The 26,072-nt window shown below is 55.0% G+C and overlaps 1 protein-coding gene and 1 long non-coding RNA gene across 5 annotated transcripts in view; one reads left to right on the top strand and one right to left on the bottom strand.

Annotated features, from left to right (window-relative positions):
• Positions 1-250: 250 nt before the first annotated feature.
• LOC125920660 (uncharacterized) lies at positions 251-11,964 on the bottom strand. 3 transcript variants are annotated; one of them, XR_007457160.1, is made up of 5 exons: positions 11,264-11,964; positions 10,307-10,649; positions 8,425-8,738; positions 2,207-2,374; positions 251-1,121 (listed from the first exon to the last, which is right to left on the bottom strand). It is a non-coding gene; the product is annotated as an uncharacterized LOC125920660 (long non-coding RNA). The 3 variants fall into 3 exon arrangements; XR_007457159.1 differs by having other exon boundaries at positions 10,307-11,964; XR_007457161.1 differs by lacking the exons at positions 251-1,121; positions 2,207-2,374 and having other exon boundaries at positions 5,842-8,738; positions 10,307-11,964.
• A 2,728-nt stretch (positions 11,965-14,692) lies between these two features.
• Positions 14,693-26,072, top strand: part of SLX9 (SLX9 ribosome biogenesis factor) — a 36,398-nt gene continuing 25,018 nt past the window's right edge. The window contains exons 1-2 of one of the 2 annotated variants that reach the window (XM_049627719.1): positions 14,693-14,920; positions 20,686-20,794. In XM_049627719.1, the coding sequence (XP_049483676.1) occupies positions 14,783-14,920; positions 20,686-20,794 (247 nt within the window). In that variant the 5' untranslated portion in view covers positions 14,693-14,782. Of the gene's footprint in view, positions 14,921-18,452; positions 18,556-20,685; positions 20,795-26,072 lie in introns of those variants that run through there. The other variant, XM_049627721.1, reaches the window with a different exon arrangement.

Genomic DNA, 26,072 nt, shown 5'->3' with positions numbered 1-26,072 from the left:
AAAGAAAACTGCAAGAACTTGTAAGGTAAAAGATAATAAACAATGCCAACTCTGAGATGACCACCGTGTTGAAATGATCAAATAAAGCATTGAAGTCAACTACCATAAATACGCTCCATTAAGTAAGGAAAGCACTCTGGAAACAAAAACAAAGGTGAAAAATTTTCAGCAGAGATTTAAAAACTATGAAAAAGAGTAAAATGGGTATTTACATTTAGAAACACGACAACAGATATAAAAAATTCACCGAATGGCCTTACTAGGAAAATGGTACAGACAGAAGGAGAGTGAACTTGAAGACCAGTATGAATGACAAAGAGGAAAAAAGAGATTGGCAAAGACAGAGACCGGACACCTGCAGGATGCCATCGAGAGTTCCAGCATCTGCATTGTTGGAGTCCCAGAGGGACAGGAGTGAAAGGTTGACAGAAAGAGCATTTGAGGAAATAATGGCTGAAAACTTCCCAAATTTGCTGAAAAATATAAGTTTACAGATTCAAGAAGTCCAGTAAACCTCAAACAGGATAAACTCAAAGAAAATCAAGCCTAAACATCACACTCAAACTGCGGAAAACCAAAGATAAAGAGAAAATTCTCAAAACCACGCAGAGAAAAATGACACATTACACGCAGGGGAACAAGTATTGAGTAGCTGTAAATTTCTCACCAGAAACCACAGAGGCAGAAGACAGTGGCACAGAGCTCAAAGGAGAGGGCTGCTAGCCTTGGATTCCACGGCAGCACATTCCCCACGAAAGAGGGAGAGGTAAGGACATTGTCATACAGAAGCAAAGCAAGAAAATTAGTCCCCAGCAGGTAAGCTCTAAAAGCAATCTTAAGACTTCAAAAATGATACCAGAAATGTGGACATTTAGGAATAAAGACGGAGCAACAGAAATGGGAAATATCTGCGTAAATACAATTTTTGTATTTGGAGGCTACTTTTCTCTTCTTAAGGTCTTTAAAATATGTTGATAAAAATTACAGTTGACTCCTCGGGGCGCCTGGGTGGCTCAGTTGGTTGAGCATCTGACTTGCAGTTCATGGGTTCGAGGTTCACATCAGGCTCTGTGCTGATAGCTCAGAGCCTGGTGCCTGCTTTGGATTCTGGGTCTCCCTCTCTCGAAAGAAAGAAAGAAAGAAAGAAAGAAAGAAAGAAAGAAAAAAAATTACAGTTGACTCCTGAAAAATGCAGGGGTTCGGGGTGCTTACTGCCACCCCAAAATTAAAAATCCATGTATGACTTTTGATTTAGTCGATCAAGTCGATTAACACATATTTGTAGGTTATATTTGTAGGTTATATGTTTTATATACTGTATTCTTACAATAAAGTAAGCCAGAGAAAAGAAAATGTTATTAAGAAAATCATCAGGAAGAGGAAATGCATTTACAGTGCTATACTGTATTGATTCTTAAAATCTGCACATAGATGGACTCACACCATTCACACTTGTGTTATTCAGTGGCCAGCTGTATAACATTGTCTGGTGAGGGTTCCATGCATGTAAGATACAAAATACGTGACACACCAGCAAAAGGATGGCAGTAAAGGAATCCGCATGGTTTTTAAGTTCTACCACATTCCCCCAGATGTGGTAAAATACTAATTTTTGAGTAGATAATGCAGTGTATAAGGCACATATTATAAGTTCTAGAGCAGCCAGCGGAACACTTAGTCAGGAAGCCAGCTGATAGATTAAAATGCAAAGCTAGAAACACTCCTACGATCCAAAAGAAAGCAGGAGAAGGAAAGGAAAGTGGAAAACAAAGAGAACAAACAGAAAACAAAGATTTAAACAATAGATCCAAATCCAACCATTCCAATAATTACATTAAGCGTAAATGGCCTAAATACAATGATGGCAAGGCCAACAGCAGCAGATAGGGTTTCTGAAACACGTCCCAGCTCTTCCGGCTGTAAGAAACACACTCTGAGTGTGATGGTGCGGGTGGGGAGAGAAGAAGGGAGGGGGAGCTGTACCATGGAAATGCGAATCGGAAGAAAACGGGAAGGACTATGTGCCTGTCGAGCAAAGTAGACGTCACAGCAGTGAAAACCACCAGTTGTGCGGTGGGGCTTTACTTAACGATAAAGGGTCAACCCAGTGAGATGTAAGGATTGTAAACAGGCACACATCTAACACCAGGGCTCACAACACACAAAGAAACGTTAGAGAGCTGAGAGGAAAGGGGTGAACGCCCACTTACAGCTGGAGCCTTCAATGCCCCTCTCAGCGCTCAGTTATAAAAAGCAGACAGGGGCGCCTGGGTGGCTCAGTCAGTGAAGCATCCAGCATTTGACCTCAGCTCAGGTCTTGATCTTAGGGTTGCGAGTTCAAGCCCTGCATTGGGCTCCATGATAGGTGTGAAGCCTACAAAAAAAAAAAAAAAAAAAAAAAAAAGGCAGACAAGTGCAGCGAGCACACAGATCTGAGAACACCATCAGCAGTTAGGACCGAAGACATTCCAGCCAGCAGTCGCGGATGTATGTGTGTCATATTCACCCAGGAGAACTGTCTCCTGGGCCATAAGATAGATGTGAACACATTGAAGAGAAGTGAAATCGTGCCCAGTATGTTCTCTAGCTGTACTGGAATTAAACCAGAAAATAAGCAACAGAAAGATTTAGAAAAATCTCCGAAGAAATAACACACTTCTTTTTCTTTTCTTTTTAAGAGAGAGAACACAAGTTGGGGAGAGGGGCAGAGGGAGAGAGAGAGAATCCCAAGCAGGTTCCACGCCCAGCATGGAGCCCAACATGGGGTCAATCCCATGACCCTGTGATCATGACCTGAGCTGAAATCAAGAGTTGGATGCTTACTGACTGAGCCTCCCAGGTGCCCAGAAACAACAGACTCCTGAGTAATCTGTGGGTGAAATGGAAGCCTCAAGGTAAATTAGAAAATATTTTGGGGCACCCGGGTGGCTCAGTCAGTTAAGTGTCCGACTTTGGCTCAGGTCATGGTCTCGCAGTTTGTGAGTTCGAGCCCCATGTCGAGCTCTGTGCTGACAGCTCGGAGCCTGGAGCCTGCTTCAGATTCTGTGTCTCCCTCTCTCTCTGTCCCTCCCCCAGTCATGCTCTGTCTCTCTCTGTCTCTCAATAATAAATAAACGTTAAAAAAATTTTTTTCAAAAAAATTAGAAAATATTTTGAATGGAATCAAATGAAATACCACATATTATATCCACAGAATATAGGTACAGCAGTGCCTCGAGGGAAATTTATGGTATTCGATGCACATGTTAGAAATTCAACGACATGGGGCGCCTGGGTGGCTCAGTCGGTTGAGCAACCAGTCCTTGATTTTGGCTCAGGGATCTTGAGCAACCAGTCCTTGATTTTGGCTCAGGTCATGATCCCAGCATTGTGAGATGGGGCCCTGCGTCGGGCTCTGCACTGGGTGTGGAGCCTGGTTAAGATTCTCTCTCTTCCTCTCTCTTTGCTCCTCTCCCCCATTCATGCTCTGTCTCTTTCAAATTAAAAAAAGAAAAAAAAAAAAAAAGAAATTCAATGACATGAACGAATCCCAAGCATTACACCAAGCAAAGAAAGCCAGGGGGAGGTACAGAAAGCCAGCAAAACAGAGACTCAGCGGGCACTGCGAAGATAACGAGATACTATTTCCCACAAGGGCAAATTTGCAAAGACCGATTAAAGATGGTGAGGTAATGAGAGGCAATGGCACGACGTATTTACATGTATAACGTACACACCATTTGCTCGTCTCAGAAGCACCCTTTCCTGACAGCCACAACCGGGACTACGAGGTATTCGTGTCTTTATGGGGACACGATCGGTATAAAATGTAATTGAATTACATCTGGTGACAGGGAAGTGGCTACATAAACCATGGTGTGTCCAGTCTCCAGCACCACAGAGCATTTGAGAGCAGGGCCTGGTGCCAGCGACTCTGGCAGGAAAGCGGCAGACGGGGAGTCCTGGGGTTCGTGTGAAGGAGCTTCTCCATTCAGGAATAACAGTGTAAGGGGCACCCGGGTGGCTCGGTCGGTTAAGCGTCTGACTTCAGCTCAGGTCGTGAGTTCAAGTCCCGCATCGGGCTCTGTGCCGACAGCCCAGAGCCTGTTTCGGATTCTGTGTCTCCCTCTCTCCGCCCCTCCTCCACTTGCCCTCTGTCTCTCTCTTTCAGAAATAAACATTAAAAAAAAAAAAAAAAGAATAACAGTGTGAAACCAAGGACATGATGACCCAAACCCTGGAGGCCTTTGCGGGGCGCGAGCACAAGAGAGGCGACGAGGCTTTGTATTTCGGAAAAAGCTGAGGCCAGGGATGAGACAACAGAATTCTGGGAACAATTTTCTCCCCTAAGTCAGCCAATACATTCCATTTGCAGTCACTTTCACCAAACCTTCCAGTAAGTCAACTTTATCTCCTCAGGTGCTCTTTGAGGTCGTGGTGGCTGGCCTAACACTGAGCACACAGCCTGTGCCCTCCAGAATGACACGGTCCAGTTCAGGGACAAGCACGTCACAGTGGTATAAGGCAGAACGGGTAGGGATCTGCCAAAGTGGTCCTGGCATGGGGTTGGGGGCAGGGGACAGTCAAGTGATGTAGAAAGGAGGGAGAGATGAGAGGAAGGATGTTTCCATCCCCTTACTGGCCTGGGCACCCCCAGCCCCACTTCCCACCCAGCAGCATCCCCACGACACACAGCACCAAGAGGACCAGAGGGGGCTCCTTTGTGAGAGTTTGAAGATTAAGAAACGTTTTATTGATGGAGAATGTGAGGCAAAGGGTTCCGGGCTCCTTTTATGGTGAATCCCAGGCAGGGCTGCAGCATTTTAGCTGATGCTGGGAGAAGGTTGGAGGCTCAGGCACCACAGCCCACGATGCTGGGTGGGTGTGATGAGCAAGATGTGAGAACTGGGGCCCACCCATCAGAGGAGGCACCAGAGAAAGAACCGCCCAGCACTCAAAAGGCAGAAAGCAAGCTTGGCCCTCGAGAGGGTGTCATGATGGCATTCGGGTCAACAGCATGATTGTGACGACTCTTTCCCAGCTCACACCCCCCTATCTTGCACTCCTTTGCCAACTTCCTTCTGGCCCAGCTCTTGCCTTTTCCTGACCTTTCCCCCATCCTTGCTTTTGTTTTCTTTTTAATTTCTTCCCACCAGTAACTTCCTTCTGCAATGTTGATTCAGCTGTTGCTCCTTTTGTGGGGGAGGCAGGGGTTGGAGGAGCCAGCAGAGACAGCTGCAGAGGCTGGAGGCAAGCACGCTCCAGTGGGGGTGAGAAGAACAGAGCGGAAAACAGTGTTTGCCCTCGTAAGTGCTCCAGATAGTTCTCTCACTGGATCTCCCACAGATCCTTACAAACGGGCAAAAAGTCACTCTGCCAGGGCAATGGAGATGCTTACTGTAATCCAGGCCACATAGGTGCTGGGGCAGCCAGGTGAGCATAGAAAGTAGGGAAGATATTTGAGAGGTTAGAGTCATTTCTAGCCACCTACTGTCCTGAATGCTGGCCTAGGTACCCTCATCCCCACTTACCACCCAACTACTACCTTCACGTCAAGCTTCCCTCCATGGGGAAGCATTCCTGGTTTCCTAACTCACCTTAAGGAAGGACAGCTTGAGGGGGCTGCTCAACACTCATCAGAACAGAAAGATTAACCAACAGGCTTGACGCTGAAAACCTGTTGGAGGGCAGAAGAGTTTGGCTCTAAATTCAAAGGAAATTGAGCCAGAAAAAGTTAAGCAATGATCAACTCTGGGGGAAAACCAGAAAGTTGCATAAAGAAGAAGATGTAATTATAGAATGTCCACTTGGCTCAGCAGTGCACATTTACGTGGTTAGAATAATAAAAGTACTGAGCCTGGATGAAAAATGAAACTGTTTATTGTTCTACAGAGATGTGAGGGATGGGCAGGGGTGTGAGGAACTAACATCCTCATCACCACAACAGGCCATAATGCCTTCCCAGGCCCCTAGAATCTAATTTCTCCTTTCGCTACGAATACCAGGCTGACCCATGGGGCTCCAGTAGGTCAAAGGGGCCACCTAGCCCTAACCCAGGTCCCAGGGTCATTCCTCTCCTTATGATGCTTATCAAATTGCCATTTCCTGTTCAGTTTATGGTTTCTACCAATGCCAAATATAGCCAGTTGTGGACATCTTTAGTAGCGTGTGCTCACTGAAAGTCTGTGCTGCCTTTGCCAAAGCAACTTTGCACCTTCTGACCCTATGTTAATTGACTCAGTTTTCATGATTGCCTTCTAAGCTCCTCTTGCCCCAGGGGCCTAGTTTGGGGGCATGTATGCTGAGCTAAGAGAGCAGTTTTCACTTGGGGTCCAACAGACAAGCCACTGGGAGTGGTAGTAGTCTCTCGACACTCAATCCCTTTCCTTCTCTGGGTCTCAGTTTCCCTCACCCCTTCCCTTCATTGTGAGGACAAATGAAGACATGTGAAAGCATCCCACAAAGGGCCAGGCACACACAGCAGGTGCCCAATAAACGTAAAGTAGCAAATCATAAAAAGATGACAGAGACAAGTTCCCAGCGATATGGAGCTTCCAATACAATTATAGCAAGTTTTTTTTTTTTTTTTGTTGTTGTTGTTGTTGTTGTTGTTGTTTGTTTTGGTTTTTGGTGGTTTTTTTTTGAGGGGAGTGTCTATATCTGAAATTTTTTCTTGTTGAATTTTCTGCTTCTACCTTTTAACTTTTGAACCTGGGGGGAAACAATTTGCTTTTTCTGCATTGGTTTCTTTGCATGTAATAGATAGGAATTAAATTCTTTCCTCCATTTCCTCCTGGAAATGCAGTGCAAATGAGAACCTGGCTTCCCCGAATGTTGAGAGCATGAAGGAAGGATACAGAGGAAGGCACGGCCACTGAGGCCTCCAGGGCCACTGGGCATGGCAGCACCTGCCCCTGCCCTGCCCCAGAAGGTGGCTTTCAGGGCAGGCTGAGATTTTGGAGGAACATGTGAGAAACTTTCTCACACCTCTTTCCAGCCAGGCTCCCTGGGAAGGTTTCTAGCAGGCTCACTTTCTTTTATTTTTTTTCTAAAAGCTTATTTATTTGTTTTGGGGAGAGAGAGAGAGAGAGAGAGAGAGAGAGAGAGAGAGAGAGAGAATGAATCCCAAGCAGGCTCCGCACTGTCAGTGCAGAACCCAACGCGGGGCTTGAACTCATGAACCACGAAGGCTCAACTGACTGAGCCACCCGGGCACGGCACACCAGAAAGCTGCCATTTCCCTCCGCCACCAGGGCTTCATGCATTAGCCAAATGTAATGACCTGTCTCATCCCTGAACTCACCTGTGTTATCTCTCCTGAATGGTCAGTTCTGAAGCCCTCCCTACCTGCCCCTGCATTTCCCATCCTAAAGGGTCCAGCCCGAATGCCGTCTCCCCCACAAATGTGTCGTGTCAGTCGTGTAGAGGTGAGGGACAAGGACCCGGTGGCTTACTAGCTGTGTGGCTGGGTGACAAGCAGCCCCTTCTGGCCCTAGGCCCCTTGCTGGCCAGCGAGGACAGTGATCACTGGCCTTACATCCCTGGGTGAGTTCTAGGCCAGTGGGGACACAGAACAGCGCCTGGCCCTGAGAAGGTGACTGAGGAGCAGGTCCTGCATGACTTTGGCTTTGCTGGTCACACGGCTGCAGCAGAAGCTCGACCCCTATGGCACCCGAGCAGCCACAGACCATCTGTATGTAAATGAGCTTAGCTGCACCCAAAAACAGGCAGAACCCTGCTCTAGACCAGTGACTCTCTGGGGACAGAGGACAGTGTGTGGGAGAGGAGGGACTACACCCAGGACCTGAAAATCCCGGCCTAGGTGCTCGGCTGGGTGCCTGTCAGGAATGCAGACCCACTGGTCCGCGCCCAGCCTGCTGGATCCGGATCCTGGCCTGGGGTGGGGCCTGCGTGACCCACTAACACACACTGTGGTGGTCTGATCATTGGCAGGGGACACAGCCCAGACCGGACTCTGAGCCTCAGGCCCCCACCAGGCCTGCACCCAGAAGGCACTTGGTGCTGGGGAGGAGGCTGATGAGAACATCAGAGCTGGGGGTGGGGTGGGGGACAGAACCGGGAGCACCTGAAGCTGAAGTGAACCCTAGGGGCCTTTTTTCTCTCCGAAGAAAGCTTCTCCCCTGGCCTCTCCCACCGGTTTCCAGTTTCCTCTCTTCCACAGGGGAGAATGAGGCATCTCAAGTGGCTCCCCCACTCCCCCCACACCCCAGAGGCGGTGATCCATCGTGTGCCTGCCCCACCTGGGTCCACATCACCCTTGCGGGCATCCGGCTGGGGCTGGGAGCCTCTTTCCCAGTCTCCATTGGGAGCACTCCAATGAAGTGCTCCATTTCTGTCCACCTGCTTCCCGTCCCTCCCCTTTGGTTGTGGGCCCCAGTCGAGAGCCCAGAAGGACCTGTCCGGAAAGATCTCACCCTTCTTCACCTGGGGAGACCTTGCAGGCTGGGGAGCAGTCTTCTTCCTCCTTCCTGTTCTGTCCCTCAAGGGAATAGCGGCACCTCTCCCTCGTGGGGCCCCCGGGTCAGTCTTGCTTCTGGAGGCCGCCGGGCAGGGGAGCAGTGGTGGCCCACATGCCTGGGCTCTGGGAAGCCTGGGCTGCAGTCCCGGGTCCCCGCGGGGCTGGTGGCTGCATGGCCGTCGCCCAGTTCCTGAAAGGTGTCTTTTCTATCTGTACAGTGGGGGTGAAGGGTCCGCCTCTCGGGACGCTGAGATGAAGTACCTGAAGCTCTCAGAAGAGCCTGGAAAGACGGGGGCAGGGCAGGGGGCAGGGCCAGGTGCCCAGCCCACTGGGGGCTGATGAATGACAGACAGTAGGAGAGAGGGAGATCTCATTCTGGCAAGGCACCCAGGAGCTGACTGAGTGGGGTGACAGTGAGGTGGAGCAGGGGGAGGGAACACCGGCCCTGACCCAGGTGTGACCCCATCCCCAAGGGGAATTGCCCGCTGAAGGTCACATGGGCTGCAGGCCGGGCCGGGCGGAGCCCCTAGGCTGTGTGCTGCATGGGCACCAGGGAGACCTAACCCTTTCCGCACTTGAGCAACAATGAAAATTCCAAGTCAAAAAAGGCAAGACCCAGAAAGCGGCGGGAAAAGGTGGCAGGAGGCACCTCTGGGCAAGGGGATCAAAGGGATTTTAACTGTTTAAAATAGTTTTCTCTATTTTCTAAATTGTTTACAACAGCCACGTATTAATTTTACAACCAGAAAAGACTATTGACTGTAAATTAACGTTACTCAGACCGTGAAACAAAGGCAGAGAACCTAGCGGTTGCCTAGGCCGGGGAGGGGGGAGGAGAGAGGGTGGAAGGAGAAGCCAGAACCCGAGCTGGAGGGTTTGGGGTGCAGGGCCCTGGGGCCGCCCCCGGAGGGCCCAGGTGGCACTGCTTCCCCTCGGGGCAGAGCAGAGCAGAGCAGAGCGGGCCTGGAAATCGCGCCTTCCCTGGGCCTCTTCCTCCCGCCCCCTCCGTCACCACTTCCTGCACTCGACCCCGGCATCACGCAGTGAGTCGGACACGTTTTTGCCCAAAGAGTTTCCAAATTCAGGAACTCCACGGCCCCAGCCTGTTTGAGCTTCCTGTGGCGTTCCTGGGGGCGGTTCCCACCCCGGGAAGCTGCGCCCACAGGCGCACAGGTCGGGGACCTGCCGCGCCGTCCAGGAGCCAAGAGGAGGCGCCAGTGCCCCACTCCCGGAAATTCGTCTGGTTATGGAGATGCTCAGACGACAAACGGCCCCGCAGAGATTCAAACCGGCCATTTTAACTCCAGAAGTCCCTGAAGCAAAGCCAAAGGTCACGGGGTGGAGGCCACCACGAACCCAGCTCTCTGCTCTCCGCCCAGCGTGTCAGGTGCCCACCCGCCTGGGGCCAGGGTCGCCAGGACCGAGTCACCTCTGTCGGGCAGTACGACCGAGGGGCAGCTGTGCACGAGTGCCGACGTGACCCCCATCGCCCTGACGCAGCCACCCTCCGGCCGTGCCCCCTGGGTCTCCAGGAAGGGCCTCTCGGGGAACCGGGCCGGGCAGAGGATGGCGGGACTCGGAGCCTGCCTTAGTCTTCCAATTTGTAGCCGGTGGATCCAGCCCACCGTGCGCAGAGCGGGGTACGTCTCAGCCGCCCGCCTGTAGCGGGGTGTCCCATGCTAGTCCCCGATGCTAGGAAGGGTCCCGAAGATGGAGGAGAGGGAAAGGGAGCTGCCCTCTCAGCCCGTCACCCCAAGCACCCAGGTCGGGCAGGAAGGGCTGGGGTCAGACGCAGGGTTTTGCCCCTGCCAAGCCCACCCCCGACACCAAGAGTCCCCACGCCCCAACCTGAGCTGAGAAGCAGGACGTGTTTGCCGCCTATCTTCTATGGGCCACTGGAATCTACGGAGTGCGCTGCGGGCAGGCGCTTCCTGGGGCTCTGCTGGTCTCCTCAAGAAGTCTACGCTGGCAGCCCCATTGTAGAGATGGGTAAACAGGCTCAGACGTTCCTGATGCGAAACTGTCGGGGGGTCGCCTGGGTGGCTCAGTTGTTGAGTGTCTGACTTCGGCTCAGGTCATGATCTCGTGGGTCGTGAGTTCAAGCCCCACATTGGGCCCCCTGCTGTCAGCGCAGAGCCAGCTTCAGATCCTCTGTCCCCTTCTCTCTGCCCCTCCTCCACTCATGCGCGCTCTCAAAAATAAAGAAAACATTAAAAAAAAAAAAAAAGAAAATGTTGGGGTCAAGGAAGAATTCTTGAGGTGTCTTCGGTGCAAAAAAGGTAGTTTTTTTTAAAGCACGGAGACAGGACCTGTGGGCAGGAAGAGCTGCACTGGGGCTGTGAGGGGTGACTGATCATACACTTTCAAGTTGGGAGGGGGTCAGGGACAGGGTAGTCTCTACGGATTTGGAAGCAAGGTTTCAGGACCTTGAGGGGCTTGCTGCTGTTAGGAAAAGGTCATTTACTGTCTAGTAAAACCTTACTCGGGAGACCCTTCAGATGTATACCAGGGGCCATATGCTTGGAGGAAGACGGCTAACCTATACCTTTGGCAGGTGTGTGTGTGTGTGTGTGTGTGTGTGTGTGTTAGAGATAAAGGAAGTTTCCAAGGGGTTTTTACAGGATCCTGGAGGTTGGGCTAATGTCAAACTAAGGTTGCCTTTTACCCCAGCAAAGAATTAACATAGAGGCATCTAAGCTCCCAGAGGGAGGTCACTCTGCCAGTCCCAAGTACTTGTCAATGGCTCGAAGTTATAAGGAAGTTTAATTTTCTTCTTTAGCCTTTGTTCTCCACATCAGTGCCTACCTTGCCTAAGTCGCTCCGATGCCTGGCCACCTCCCTGGGTGCGTGCGACCCGGATCTTCCTTTTCTGAGTGAGGCCCCAGCATCCTGAGACACCCCCCTCCCCAATCCGGCCAGGCAGGGCTGAAGGGAGCCGAGTGCACGGGGAGAGGAGCTGGAGGACCTGGCTGGCGGGGCTGGGCGCTGCCGCCGGGAGGCTGGTGGCCACCCCCGTGACCACCCCAGGAAGGACGTCCTGACCCTGGGCACGTGGCGAGGGCAGGGTTAGGAGTCCATGTCCCAGGGCCGTGACTGCGCGCGCCAAGCTGCAAGGGGCCGCTCTCAGCGCAGCTTCCGGGGGTCTGGGAAACCGGCTGCTTCGCCAGGAAGTCCCTCCGCGAGGGCCCGGGGGACACCGAAGAGCGGCGGGGCCGCCTGCACCTCCCGAGGGCCCCCCCCCCCACCGACCCCGGCGCCCCGAGGTCTTGAGGCCGCTGCCCAAGGGCGGGTCCTGGGGAAGCGCGTCCCCGCAGCCCCGCGTCTGCGCCCGGCGGCCAGCCCAGCTCCGCTCCGTCCGACGCCCCGCGAGCGCCCTCACGCGACGAAAGAACGAGTCGGCGAGAAAGCAGAGACTCCGGGTCCCGCAGGGAGGGGGCGGGCGGAGACGCGGCTGAGCCGTGGGAAGGGCGGAGCGGCGGGGAGGGCGGGCCAGGGTGGCCTTGGAGCGGAGGTCGCGGCCTGGGGGCCCCTCTGGGGAGGTAGGGGTGCTGCAAGCAGAGACGGAGAGCAGGGCTAGAGGCAGGAGCCCCGGGGTGGGGGTGGGGGACTTGGGGTAGAGAGAAGGGGGCTGTTGGGTTGAATGTGGCAGGGAGAGGGGGAGCCAGAGAAGATGACACCTCGCTTTTTGGCTCGGGCAGCTGCGTGGGTAGCGTTCGTTGGAAGGCAGATATACTGCTGGGGCAGGGACAGATTGGGATCAGAAGCAAGAATCCGGTTTTGAGATTTTCACTACATTTTCAGGTGGAGATGGAGAGATCCAGCTGCAGATGGCAACGTCAGGATAGCAGGATAGGGTGTGGAAAGCACGAATAGGACGAGGGCATCCAGAGGGACCATGGGACAGATGGAGAGAGAAGGGGCCCCAGGACTCTCAAAGACTCCCAACTGATTCATTTTGTTGGACTTTGTTTTCCCTTTATCGAGAAAGCTTGCATTGCACAGAAGAGGCAAAAAGCAAACCCTAAAATTGAAGCTGTCCCTCAGGCCTTGAGCTGGCCGGGTGCTAAGATCACCACTGGGTTAGACAAGGGACCGTGTCCCTGGAGCCGGGAGCCAAACCTTGGCCTCCCTGCCTCCCAATGGCTCAGGAGAGGAGGCGGGTTGGATGTAGAGGATACCAGTGGGTTAGCGATTGGGTCATCAATGCCGGAACCCTTAGAACGGAGCTCCTGCTGCAACGTTCCCTCCCTCCCTGCACGGACTGCCAAGCGGCACGATCCTCCGGGTGCCCGCTGAGTTTCATCTGTGCCGATGCACTCTTATCAATGAGCTCATCTTTGCATTCGCATGACCTCAGTAATCACCTCTGCATTCTCATATTATATCATGGCACAGCTGTGGACCTGTGGCACGGCACCAGAGAACAAGGCTTCTCTCGTGACACCCTCTGAAAGAAGTCGTAGGTGCTGCTGGATGGGTGTGGACTGGGTTGTGGGTGCCACCTTCTCCACATTCTAGAAAGCCATCTGTGGGGCTGACTGACACCCACTGCATCCAGAAGTACAACCAGTGCTGTTCACAGCCGGGCAAGAGGTTCTAGCTAAAGGAAGCTGGGTTCTCCTTTAGACCAGCCTGGTCTGGCAGATGCTGGTCAGACATCCACGCTGGCCACCGGGCAGGTAATAGCAGGACGGCTTTTACAGAGTGGGGAATGCTAAGCCTGGGAAGGGCTTCTGGGGTTTCTTCCAGTGACACATTTCTCTGTGGCTTCAGACTGGGTCCATACTATGAAGTCACCCCTGTGTGTTCTGGTCTGATGTCTCTGAGGTGCCTTCTTCATCTACAAATGGCCTCATTCACTGTTGGAATGTTCTGGAACTGGATAGGTTGGCTCCTGCATGGCGTGGCCAGAGACCACCCTGAACGGGACCTGCTATCAATCCAAGTAGGGCGTGTCCACTTGCCACGGTTTTGCCTTTTCTAGAGCATCATATCCTCAGTAAAGCCTGGAATATATAAGTGGATATGAATTCCAGCTGGTTATGTGGCCTTGAGTAAATCACAGATCTTGTCATCTTGGCCTTAAGCGGCCCATGTGGTCATGTGTCCAACCCCCACTGGGTGAGTACCTCTGTGTCCTTCCTGAGAAATGGCACCTAGCTTTGCCTACAGCAGAATCCTCTCCAAAACCCATTTCGTGTGGGTGGATTTCCACCGGGCTCCTGGACAGGGTTGAGTGGTGAGTGCGAGCACCCAGGACCTTTTCAGTGTTGGGGGGGAAGAGGGGGGGAGTCAGAGTGTGGCCGCTGCTCTGGCTGAGTCTGGACTCCTGTGTGGCCCCATCCATATCCTGGTTTGTGCTATACTTTGCTCTAGATTCGCCGGCTTTCTGTCTCCAACAGCACAGTGGGCTCCTTGAGGATGGGCGTCACACCCACCCAGAGGTTGTTTTCCTGAATGCACCATCTGGGTTGGATACGTGGGAGCCCCTGAGCTCAGAAAGCAGAAGGCGCCTGTCAGAAGAGCAGGACTCACTCAGGTCCTGGTCCCGGAGCTTCCCAGCCTGCGATCTGGCATCGCTTTACCATTTAAATGGTCGAGTTACACCAGTCTCAAGGAATCGTTCTGGGGAGTAAATGAAACCATGTAGAAAAAGGTGAACACGAAATAAATGTTCAATTAGAGTTAATTAACTTAATTAAGCTAATCAAAGTTAATTAAGACAAATGGACTAGATCAATCAAGGGTTGTTGGGGTGCCCTTAGATTCAACCATATTCCCTCTCAGTTCCCCCACTTTAGTCCCCCCTCCCTCCCCTCACCCTGTCCTGACTCTCGTTTTGCTCCCACGGTGCTTTTGGAGGGCACAAGGGCTGTGTAGCAAACACACTCATGTATTTTTTTTTAATGTTTATTTACTTATTTTTGAGAGCGTGGTCAGAGAGAGGGAGAGAGAATCCCAAGCAACTGTCAGTACAAAGCCTGGGGCTTGATCCCACAAACCGGGAGATCATGACCTGAGCAGAAAGCAAGAGTCCCACACTGAACAGGCTGAGTCAGGCACCCCAACACACTCGTGTATTTTCAACGTGCTTCGTCCCCGACCCGGCGGTACCCATCATTCTCCCAGGTGCTAGCGAGGCCGCCTGGGTTCCCGCGAATGCCCACACCTGCCCCGGGCGCATGCGCGGCGCCGGCGGGGAGAGCGCGGATCCCCGCCTCCCGGCTCCGGTTTCCGCCCGGTCGGGGGCGCGCGGGACCAGCTTCCGGCCGGCGGTGCGGCGCGCGCAGACGGTTTCCGGCCGGCCGGGGGTGTCGCGGGAGCATGGGGAAAGTGAGGGGGCTGCGGGCCCGGGTGCACCAGGCGGCGGTGAGGCCCACGGGGCCGGCGGCGCCCGGCCCCGCGCCCCCGGCCTGGGAGGCGGCCCCCGCGCAGGCTTCGGCCGGCGGAGTCGGGGCGAAGGTGAGTGGCCTCCGCGGACCCCGGGGCGGTGTGGCTGAGCACCGAGGTCCGAGGGGACCCTGCGGCGGGCACGCCCATCGTACCCGGCCCTGCGCGGCCCGCTCCCTCGCTCAGTGATGTTTTCGGGGTTCGTCCGGGTTCTGGCCGGCTCGCCTCGGCGCTTCCTCCTGCCGGTGGTGGTGGGCCGGCCGACCACGTGTTGTAACGTGGGCGGGCCCGCGGGCGCGTGCACGCGCTTAGCCCGCCGCCTGGAAGTGGGGGGCTGGCGGGGCCCCGGGGAGCGGAATGCGAGCGCGAACAGCCTGGTTTGCTCTTCCCTACGGCCCTGACCTCCGTTCCGACCAGGGACGCTCAGCTGCTGAGGACGGAGCTGCCGTTTTAACACGCGGTCTGGCCCTTACGAGCACCGTGTTGGAATAACACCGTGTCGTTCACGTGTCCTAAAACTCGCTCCTGTGAAGTGTCCCGTTCAGTGGGCGTTCTTTAGTGTTAGGTTCACAACGTAGTTCGGTGGTCCCTACACATTTCAGAACATTTTCATCACCCCAAAAAGAAACCCTGTACTTATTTTTTTAATGTTTGTGTATTTATTTTAAGTTTATTTTTGAGAGAGAGAGAAAAAGCGCAGGTGGGGGAGGGGCAGAGAGAGACTCTCAAGCAGGCTCTGCATTGTCAGCACAGAGCCCCATGCGGGGCTCCAACTGGAACCGTGACCTCGTGACCTGCGCCGAAGTCTCAGGCTGGACCGACGGAGCCCCCCAGTCGCCCCTACAAATCCTTACTATCCATCATTCTGGCCACGACGAGTCCACTTCCTGTTTGCCTGCGGCTAGCCGTTTGTGTCCAAAATCCGTTTTGTGTGCGTGGGTGTCCACGGGGCTCCTGAGCGCGGTTGACACGTGAATGCTGGCTCCCAGGGCCAGTGTCGGGGAGGAGAATGTGGCCGCTGCCCTGGCTGAGTCTGGACTCCTGAGCGGCCGCTGCGGGCGGCATCCGTTGTGTGCAGGTTTGACCGCGCTGACTTTTCGTATATGGTGTAGTACCGGCTGTGGCCTTGTGTGTCTGGCTTCTTTCAGGTAGTTTTTTCTGAGGCTCGTCCTTATTTCTAGAGCAGTGTGTTTATGTTTCATTCTTATGGGTGAAAACACCCCATTGTATGGTTGCTACTCCGCCACACCACGTTATCTTCATCGTTCCCAAGTTGGTGGAAAGGTGGTTTCTAATTTGGGGCCATCGTGGACGATACTGCCGTGGACATTGGGAGCGGAATTGCTGGGTCGCATGGAACTTTGTGTTTAACACAGTGGCTGCCCCGTTTTACATTCTCTTCAGTAACATGAGGGTTTCACTTCCTCTGAATCCTTACCAGTACTTGTTATTGGCTATGCTTTTGATGACGGCCATTCTGATGGACGCGAGGTGGTATTTCATGGCTTTGACCTGCATTTCCCTAAGGGCCGATAACGTTGATCATCTTTTCATGAGCTTGTTGTCTATTTGTAGATCTTTTTTTGGAGAAATGTCTGTTCAAGTCCTTTGCCCGTTTTGAAATTGTGTGTTTCGTTGTTGAGTTGTGAGAGTTCTTTCTATATTCTGGATGCTAAACACCTACCAGATGTATGTGCTTTGCATATACTTTTTTCTAGTTCTGTGAGGTGGTGTCTTTTTTTATTTTCTTTTTTGGTATTATCCTTGGAAGCACAAGTTTTCATTTTTTACAAGGTCCAGCTTCTTTTCTTTTGTTGCTCGTGCTTTTGGTATTGTGAAAAGTCAACTGAGGGGCTTGCGGAGCACCGCAGACAAGACTGCATGGGGACTGGGGGGGGGGTTAAGCAGAGTTTGGTCACGAAAAGAACCTTTGCGCTTCATGTCCTTTAGCAATTGATGTGGGGCTTATGTTATGGGTGTTTCTGTTTTCGGTGCAGAGAAAGGTAGGACCTTCATGCTGTGTAACTGCCTCCCTCTCATCCCCTTGCTGTGCTGCTCCTGTTCTGCAGGCTGTGTCTGTACGTGTTACAACCCGACCTTAGGTTCTTACAGTTATCTTTTGTAATTAGCTATATGTTTACCTTTAACAGGCTTCTTGTTTTGTTTTGGATTGTTTTCTGGTAACATTCCTTTTCAGCCTAAAACACTTCCTTAATGTTTCTCAGAAGGCAGGTCCGCTAGCGACAGATGGTCTCGGCTTCGGTTTATGTGGGATTCTCTTTATTTTACGTTCATTTTTGAAAGATGGTTTTGCTGGATGTAAGATTCTTGGCTGACTTTCGTCTTTCCGCACACTGAAATGTGATCCCACATGTTCTGGTCTCCATTGTGTGTGAGGTCAGCTGTCCATCGTACTGGGGTTCCCTGTAGGTCGGGGGTGGTTCTCGTTGCCTGTAAACGTGACTCTGACGTGTCTCAGTGTAGTTCTCTTTGTACTTACTCTGTACGGAGTTTCTTTATCCTACTTGGAGTCTTTGAGCTTCTTGCACGTTTCAGTTAGTGTTTTGCTCAGATTCAGCAAGTTTTCAGCTATTATTTCTTTGGATATTTTTCTGCCTCTCTGTCTCTCTGGTACTTACCGGGGACACCCGTAGGCATGAGTATGGTGCTCTAAGACCATTCGTTTTCCTGCGAGGCTGTTTCTCTTCATTTTTCTGTAAGGCTTCTTCTTTCGTATTTCCTTTCCTAGGGCTCTGTTCTTTTTCTCTGCTTCCTTCCGCTTCTTGTTGGCTGAGTTGTGGTGGGGGCGGGGTGGGGGTACGGAAATCCTTTCTTCCTCCATCTGGGATAGGAGAGGCTATCCACCTGCAAGGTCTAAGGTCAAGTCTGTCTCTTCCCATTGGGCCTGCAAGTTGACCTTGAGTAGGGCTGCAGCTCCCCCTGCTGGTCCCCTGACTCCCTTTATTAATCTTGGTAGTGATGTATCCTAGCACTGGGCGGGGATGGGGGGGAGGGGGGTGTTGCCTGGTCGTTTTACTTGTTTATTGGCCTGGCTCTGGACTATGTGAGGTCTGCGTGCAGCCTCTCATCTCCCTGCTTATGCTCTTTTGTTTTTATCTTTTAGCCTGACCAGGTGGGTTTGTCTGAGTCACTTACTGGCCCAAGATTGTGCTTGAGCCCCCGTGTCCCATTAGGTGTTTGCTTCTTACCACTGGATGTACGTGTGTGGCTCTGGGCTGCGGTCACAGTTCAGGGAGTTTACATTTTTGATCCGCTTCCCAGCAGGGACTAGCAGCTTGGAGACACGCTGTGATACTCCTGGCCCCGCACAGCCTTGAGCTTCATGCAGCCTCCAGCTGCTGCCGCTGGGAGTTGCCCCTGGGCCATAGCGGCTTGTTGCCGAGCCAGTGTCTGCTCGGAGGCTGCGCCTAGGCCCCTGTGCCGGTCGGCCTCTGCCCCGTGTTGTGTTTGGTTTGGGGAACACTTTCTCGTGTGCCCCATACGGTTCTGATTGCCCTTGAGGGGCAGCCTGGGCCTCCAGCGTTGACCGTTGCCCACAGGGCGCTTGCCTCTCTTTCTGATGTGGCCTCTGCTGAACTTCCGCTTGCGCTGCTGTGTACTTACCTTGTTGCTGCTGGTGTTTTGGAGCTACGGACACCCCCACCGTCTGCCTGGATCGCCAGTGTTTTCAACGACTCCCTAGACTTGTGAGTCCCCACAGTCCATTCCAGATAAAGTCCCGCCTCTGGCAGGACCTCTGTGCCCACACGAGGAGGGGGGCAGGGACAGCCTCAGCTTCTCCCTGTTGACACCCCTCTCTACAAGTGGGCGCCGGGGGGTGGCCCCTCGTCATCTTCTTGGCTTGTTAGTACCTGTGGCCTAGAGAAGCTGGGATGAGGGGTGAGAATTGCTGTTCCCAGCCTTCCCTGCCTCAGGTGGTGCTTCTGTCCAACAGGTGGGGGCGGGGCGGGAGAAGGGATCCCCACCGTCTGGCTCACCTTCTTGGACTAGTGCCTGTGGCACAAGGTGGGGGGATCGTTGGCAGCTGGGAGCTGGGGAGCCAGGAGTAGAGCTCCCAAGGGAGTTTCTGTAAGGTGGGGGTGGATAACAGGGCATAGCTCTTAAGCCATAGATTCTGTTCCCTTTTTTTTTTTTTTTTTTAATGTTTATTTATTTTGAGAGAGAGCAGAATGGGGGGTATGGGGGTAGGCGGGGTAGAGAGAGGGAGAGAGAATCACAGGCAGACTCCATGCTCAGCACAGAGCCTGACATGGGGCTCGATCCCACGATCCTGAGATCATGACCTGAGCCGAAATCAAGAGCTGGATGCCTAAGTCACTGAGCCACCCGGGCGCCCCAATAGATTCTTTCCGTTCTTGATGAGATTTTTAGTTTTCTTCAGTTAAATGGTTGTTGGGAGACAGCCTGCCACACTCCTCTCCCTGCCCATCTGGCAGAGGTTCCATATAACCCTGGCTCTTAATCCCTGTGCCGGCCAGGCCGGGTGGGATTCTCACGGTGGGCAAAATCCTCCTGAGCTCAGGACACAGCCAGAGTTCGAGGGAAACAGCCCACCGTGAGTGAGAGTCGGCATCAGAATTAGATGCCGTGAGGGCAGAAAGCGGAATTATCAGATGGAGACTGTGAAATAAGTACGTTCAAAGTGTAGAAGTAAGAGAAGTGAGGAAAGAAAACGTCGAGACTAGGCAGACGAGAAGAGAGAAGCAACTGATGGAACTTGTAGAACGAAGGGGATAGCTGTTGAGCTCCAACACGGAGTAGGTAGACTCCTAGTTCCTAGCCACGTAACGACACTGTGGTCCTCCGAAGACGTCGGAACAACGCAGCATCGACACCTGTCGTGTTGAGTTCTGAAACCTTGAAGCAGTTGGATGTGGAGTACCGCTGTGAACGGGGTCTGAATGGCTGTGCAGAAAGAAGCGGGGATTGGCCGTGTGCACACTAACGTGGGCGGCCCGGCGTGCACCCTGCCCCTGGTCTCCTGTGGCTCCTCCTTGGCGGGAGGACTCTGCCGCGCTGGCCTTCCCTGCTTGGTGCTCCCAGCCGCCCCTAGGCTCCAGCATTGCCCCTGTGAGTTTTCTGTCTCTTATTTACTGACTTTCCCTCCCACCCTGAGAACTCCCGAGGAGCGAGTCTGGGCTTCTCTCGCAGGTGTTCTGTGCGAGCTCCGGGCTGCAGGCCAAGCCCACACCTTGGGCCAGTTTCTGCCTCACCCCAGTCCTGTCTTGGTCTGTGACTCCCCTGGGGGTCAGTGCTCCAGTCCCTCTGGGGTCCCTGTCCTGGAGCTGGGACCCGAAATGAGTCAGGTGGGCCTGGGAGGTGGGCTCAGCAGAGTGTGACTGGCAGTGACTGGGAGGGTTTTGAAGTCTCCGTGTGGGGCTGATCGTGTGTCGGAAGCTGACCTGGGGGGAGACGATTGAGGGGGAGCAGTGGCTGTGAAACGGGGGAGAGTGCTATGGAAGAACGAGGTGGCGCAGGTTCGGAAGGGAATCTGCTTCCTGTCCCAGTGCTTCTGAACGTGGAGCTCGTGTTTCTAGTCGCTGCCAGTCCCGAGTCTGGTCTGAGACGGTCTGCACGCCAAGAGCCAAGCCCAGTTGGTAGTTTGAGGGGGACGGGAAGACATGCTGCCTTAGGGCCCCAGGGTCTGAGCCCCCACTGGCCCCCGGGCTCAGCTTCGGTGGGGGGGCAAGGGTTACCTCCCCCAGGCCCTCTGAGCAGGAGCTGGCCCAGCCTTGAGGGCTCCCCCTGCTTTGTGTCTGGCCTTACGTTTGCATTCTGGAGCCACGGGGAAGTCTCACGTCTTCTTTCCTTCTTAGGAATGGGCTTTCATGAACACTGATGTTTTTGCCGGGACCAAGATAGACCCCAGTGCCTTGGTGCAGAAGCTGGACCCAGACACGAGGAGCGTTGCTTCCATCAGGAGAGGTGAGAATGTGCGGCTAAGGACTGGGTATTTGTAGCACCGTGCCAGGCTGGGTTTAATGTGCTCACGTGTGGGCTGGGGCAAATTTCAAGTTAACCTATACGTTGCTTGTTTCTTTATTTATATAGTTATTATTTTTTATTAAAAAAATTTTTTTTATTTCTTTTGTTTTTAAATTTTTTTTTTTAATGTTTATTTTTGAGAGAGACAGAGACAGAATGCCAGTGGGTTGGGACAGAGAGAGAGGGAGACACAGAATCCGAAACAGGCTCCAGGCTCTGAGCTGTCAGCACAGAGCCCGACGTGGGGCTTGAACTCACTAGCTGCGAAATCATGACCCGAGCTGAAGTCGGACGCTCAACCGACTGAGCCACCCAGGCGCCCCTAAAACTTTTTTTTTAATGTTTGTTTACTTTTGAGAGAGAGAGCGCAAGCAGGGGAGGGGCGGAAAGAGAGGGAGAGAGAGAGGATCCCAAGCAGGCTCCACACTGTCATCGTGGAGCTCGAACTCCGGAACCGTGAAATCATGATTCGAGCCAAGGTCAGGCGTCGGATGCTTAACTGGCTGAGCCACCCAGGTGCCCTGTCTTCAGGAGTTTTTTTAAATTGAAGTTACTCCTCCAGAGCTGACAGATGTCTTCCCCCGCATGCCACCCTGTGGCCTCTCCTCCACCCTGTTCCACCTCCCCCAGTGGTCGTGAAGCTGTTGGTCTTCTGCCCTGGGATGGGCTCTGCCTGTTTGGTCGTATTGGTCTGGGCCGGCGTGCCGCCTGCCTCTTGGGGCACCGGGTCTCTCCCTGCACCGGCCGAGCGCTCTGCCGAGTGGGCGGGCGGCCAGGCGGGGGACGGGGCTGCTTGGCCCACGCTCTCACCTTCTCGTTTGCTCCACACGGTGGTCCTTGTGAGCGAGTGTCGTGTTTGTGGCTGCATAGCTGTGGCTGTGTGCAGCCCAAGGTAGCAGAGGCTCAGCCTGGAGTGACCGAGCCCGGACAGATCTGTTGTCTGATGAGCGCCAGGCTCTTGCCACTTGCCGTGGCCCTTTGACGTCTCCCTTCCACCCAGAGGTGTGGCGAAAAGTAGCCGTGGAATGTGTGGCTTTTGTTCCTGTGGCAGCTGACCGACATCTCAGTGGGAGCCGTGTCCACTGAAGCGCGGGGCACACAGATTCCTACCTCCCTGAGAGGTGGGCGCTGCAGGGGAGAGGTCAGCTGGGCTGTCTGGGCACTGGGACCCCGAGTCCTGCGCCTGCTCCTGGCCTGCCTGTAGCGGGGTCTCTGTGAGGGGCCGGCCCCAGGTGGAGACCCAGGGCAGAGAGTGGGAGAAGCCGTCTGTACGCCTGTGCCCTGAAGGTTCAGAGGGAGTAGTGGGGACGGAGCGTTAGTGCAGGTGTAGACCGGCATGGGACCCTGATGATCCGCATCGTTGGCTGCTGGATTTTGGAGCATCTGTTCACTTGGTCTGTCAGGTGAGCGTGGCATTTGCTGGGCAGGTGTGCCCCGCGGCCTGCCTAGGAGTTGCGTGGGGCTCCGTTAGCCGTGCTGGCCAGGCAGCGCTCCCGTGTCTGAGGGGCCGGTGCACCTTGTCCCCTTCACGGATGGTGCAGGGTGGGGGGGTGTGACAGTGTAGGGGCTGGACTCTCCCTTTGCTGAGCTCAGATGATGTGGCCCCACCTGGGAGTGGGGTGACGGCAGGGCCTCCCTCTGGCACTGCTGGCCCGGTTCCCTGCAGGGCACAGTCCGCTCCCCTCTCCCCACTTCTCTCCTCCCTCCCCTCCCCGCCTCTCCTGCACGGAGACCGGCTGAGGCTGAGTTCCCACCTTAGGGGTATCCGCAGCCAGCACCAGCGGCCCTGGGACCCCACCCAGCCCTGTTGAACCTGGTTTTCATCACTCTCCAGTGCATACCGGCCAGTAGCCTAGTGGCTCCCGCTTGGCCATTATAGGAGCTCAGAAGCCCCTCCCGTCTTTTCTGGTCTCCTCTTGAAGATCCTGGATCCCAGACTGGTCCTCCCGGTTACTGGCTATGTATGGCCAAGTCCCTGCCATCTCCTGATTGGGTCCTAGCAGCCACTGCAGTCCTGTGGGGGCCTCCGTGGGAGCCCCTGCCACGGCAGCACCTTGGTGTGTTAGCTGACCTGCCGGCAGATCTGGGACCTTGCACTCACTGAGCAAGTCTTCTGCTCAGCAGACAGAACTCGGTTACCTCTTGCCTTTGCACTGAGTCGGAGGGCTTTTTAGAACATTCCAGACCACCGTAGGTGGCATCGGCTGCTCAGGGAGCACAGCCACCCAGAAAGAGCAAGATGTTACTTTCAGCAAAGGGAACACTAGAAGTCTGGGTGATGGGGACCTGAAAACCATAAGGGAGGTGGCTAGGAGGAGGGGAGGAGAGAAGGAAGGAAAGTACTTTGTTTTCTTTCTGAGCTGGGCAGTCAGTTGTGGTCACAAGAAGAGATGAGAGCAGCTCAGGAAAGATTGTGCTGTACTATCAGGTCCTGGAGAGGGGGACACAGCACCCAGGGCCACATGGATGGACGCACCAGCGTGGTTAGGATTGTGTTATACTCTCAGGTCCTGGAGACGGGGACACAGCACCCAGGGCCACGTGGGCAGACGCGCCAGCGTGGTTAGGAGGCTGAAGATGGGAATTGGCTAGCCCCCAGCCAGAAAGGTGTATTTTTAGGATATCAAAACGTCCTAAAAATATACAGAAAATTAAACATTTACAGCAGGAGAGGGCCTGGACCGTGGGTGTGGAGCTCAAAGCATGGGGTGTGTTGGGCAGAGCCGTGAGGGCCTCAGGGGGAGGCAGGGGTCCTGGGGACCCTGAGATGGGCAGGTAGCCTGGGGCGGGGCTGCTGAGGGTTCGGAGCGTGGGCTCCGGAGCCTGGAGAGCTGGCAGCTCTCAGCGGGGGCACTGGGTCTGCTCTGGGCCTCGGTTGCTTATCTGCAGACGGGACACGTAGTACTGTTTTTGTCCTGTTTGGCCTGTTTTGGTGAGGGTGGGTTAGCAGGCGGGAGGTGTTTGACACCCCGCTTGGTTTTAGTCCGTGCCCGGCTCAACGCTGCAGAAGGCACAGCTCCTCCCTGCTGGCCCGCGGTGTCCGGCTGCCTCTGGTGACAGGTGGCAGTGTTCCAGCCTCTCCCCACCGCGCCTCCCTCTTTGCCAGTGGCTCTTCCACCTTGGCCTGGGTCACCTCGCCTCCCCTCCGGCCGGTGCCCTGGGTCCCACGGGGAGACGATGGGCCGCGTGGCTCCCCGGGTGTGAGCTGGGGCTGCTGGCCCGGGGCAGGTGTGGGCCCTGTGGAAGGTGGCATCTGAGGACTCAGCTGCGGCTCAGTCACCTGCTGGGTCGTGAGGCCGAGGGTGTCTGCCGGCCTGGATTAGCGCAGACGCGTCTCTCCCAGAGTCCTCACCCTGAGCTGAGTCACAAATAGAACTGCTGTCTGCCTCTGGCCATGAGGCCACCCCGTGCAGGGGTGTGTGGTCCGGAGGCGGCCGAGCCTGCTCGGGGAGGAGCCCTGGCCTGCTTGTAGGTCCGTCCCCTGGCGCAGACAGATGCCTGTTGTACGTCCCCACCACGTGCACGCCTGTGGCCCCCCTTGCCCCACATGCACACCCGTGCTCCTCCTCCCCTTGTGCGGACTTGTGCTCACACTAAGGGGCCTGTTTGGCCCCGTGGGTGCTTTGCTGGTGGCGTCTTTCCTGTTTGTACATAGAGCTTTTGGGAGCCTTGCTGGCCGGGGAGCCGAGTCTGTCCCTCCTTGGGCCCACCTTCCATTCCAGGCAGGGGTGCTGAGCTCCCTGTGGGGGACCCCCTGGACTCTGTGTGGTGGCCTGTGGCCCCTGTGGCGCCCCGTGGGGGCAGGAGGATGTGGTGTAGAGCCAGAGGCCACCCCTAGTTCCTGCTGCAGACGGCGCCCCCCCCATCCCCCATCCCCCATCCCCCATCCCTGGTGGAACTCGGCTCTGCCCTGGGGGTCGGGGTCTGTGGGCTCGTGGGTCTGGGTGTGAAGTGGCTTCGAAGCTCCTCTGCATCCATCTTGGAGGGCCCAGGGCAGGTCTGGGGTGAGCGTCCAGCTCCCGTGTCCTTCCCTGGCACGAGACACCCTGTGCCCTTCCTGTTTCTAGCTGTGTCGTTCTCTGTGCTGCAGAGTCGCAGGAGACAAGTGCAGTGTGTTCTCACACAAGCACCCAGGGTGTCGGGCCAGTACTCGGTCCGGGGCCTGAGCCGGGCAGTGCCGGCCCCGGGACTCAAGCCCAGCGAGGCAGGCAGGCTGGGGCAGGCCTGGAGGAGGATGGGCCTGGCCAGGGCTGTGGGAGGGGAGAATGTCAGCATCACTGCCGAGCACGGTGGACACGCTGGGCCGGCGCGCAGGCTGCCAGGAGGCACTCTGGGGGCTGACGAGTCTGTGGCGGGAGAGGGTAGGGAGGTGGCGCTGGGACCAGGCCGGCCCCGGGCTGCGGTGGAGGGACGTTGCTGCGGGGACCCCCGGAGCAGGGGAAGCCCACGCGGAGCACGTGTGCCCGTCCTCTTCGTCTTCTGGCTCCGTGGCTGCAGTGCTGTGACCTTGGCTTTCAGTTGGGAGCAGGTGCAGGCGTGAAGCCTGTTCAGCAGAGGGCGGCAGAGCTGCGTCTCTTTTCAGGCCAAGCCCGGATTCCGGATTCCGAGAGGCCGGTCCTGCCGAGGGGCGAGGAGCTCCCAGCACGGATTCCCAGGGCTTTCCAGGCTCCGTCTTCAGGGAGTTTGTAAAGCTCCCCCTCCGAAGACTTTTCCCTCCTTCTCTAGTGTGAGGGAGGGTGTGACAAAACCCACCCAGAAAGTTTCATGGCTTCTCCCCGCACCACCTCGAATGTGAAACGTGCAAGGAGAGGGGGTTCTTGCTCTCTGGGCCTGGGCCCAGGCCAGGAACGTGGGGGCCTTGCTGGTGGCCGCCTGGGGGCTGCTTTGGCTGAGGGGGTGTCTGGTTCCCTCGTGGCCTTCGTGCCGTCTTGAAGCCCACAGTGGAGGCACCCCGGAGCTCTTCAGTAGGCGGTGCACGCTGTCCGCCCGCTGGCGGTGGCTGCAGGCTGCTGGCTGTGAGCCCCTTTGCTGTCGCCTAGGCATTTCTTTGGTTCCTTGTTGGGGGTGTAGGCCCTGGGCGGGAGCGCCTCCACCCACCCCAGGGAGCGCGCCCACTGCCTTCAGGGGCGTCCTGACCTGCAGGGCCCGAAGGTCTGTGCACGGAGCAGGCGGACGACTGGGAGGCACGGTCTTCTGCTCTGGGCCTGCTGGCTGCTGG

Source organism: Panthera uncia, chromosome C2 (genome assembly GCF_023721935.1).
Source record: "Panthera uncia isolate 11264 chromosome C2, Puncia_PCG_1.0, whole genome shotgun sequence".
NCBI lineage: Eukaryota > Metazoa > Chordata > Mammalia > Carnivora > Felidae > Panthera > Panthera uncia.
The sequence above is the reverse complement of the archived record's forward strand: the minus strand, read 5'-3'. Positions and strand labels throughout refer to the sequence as shown.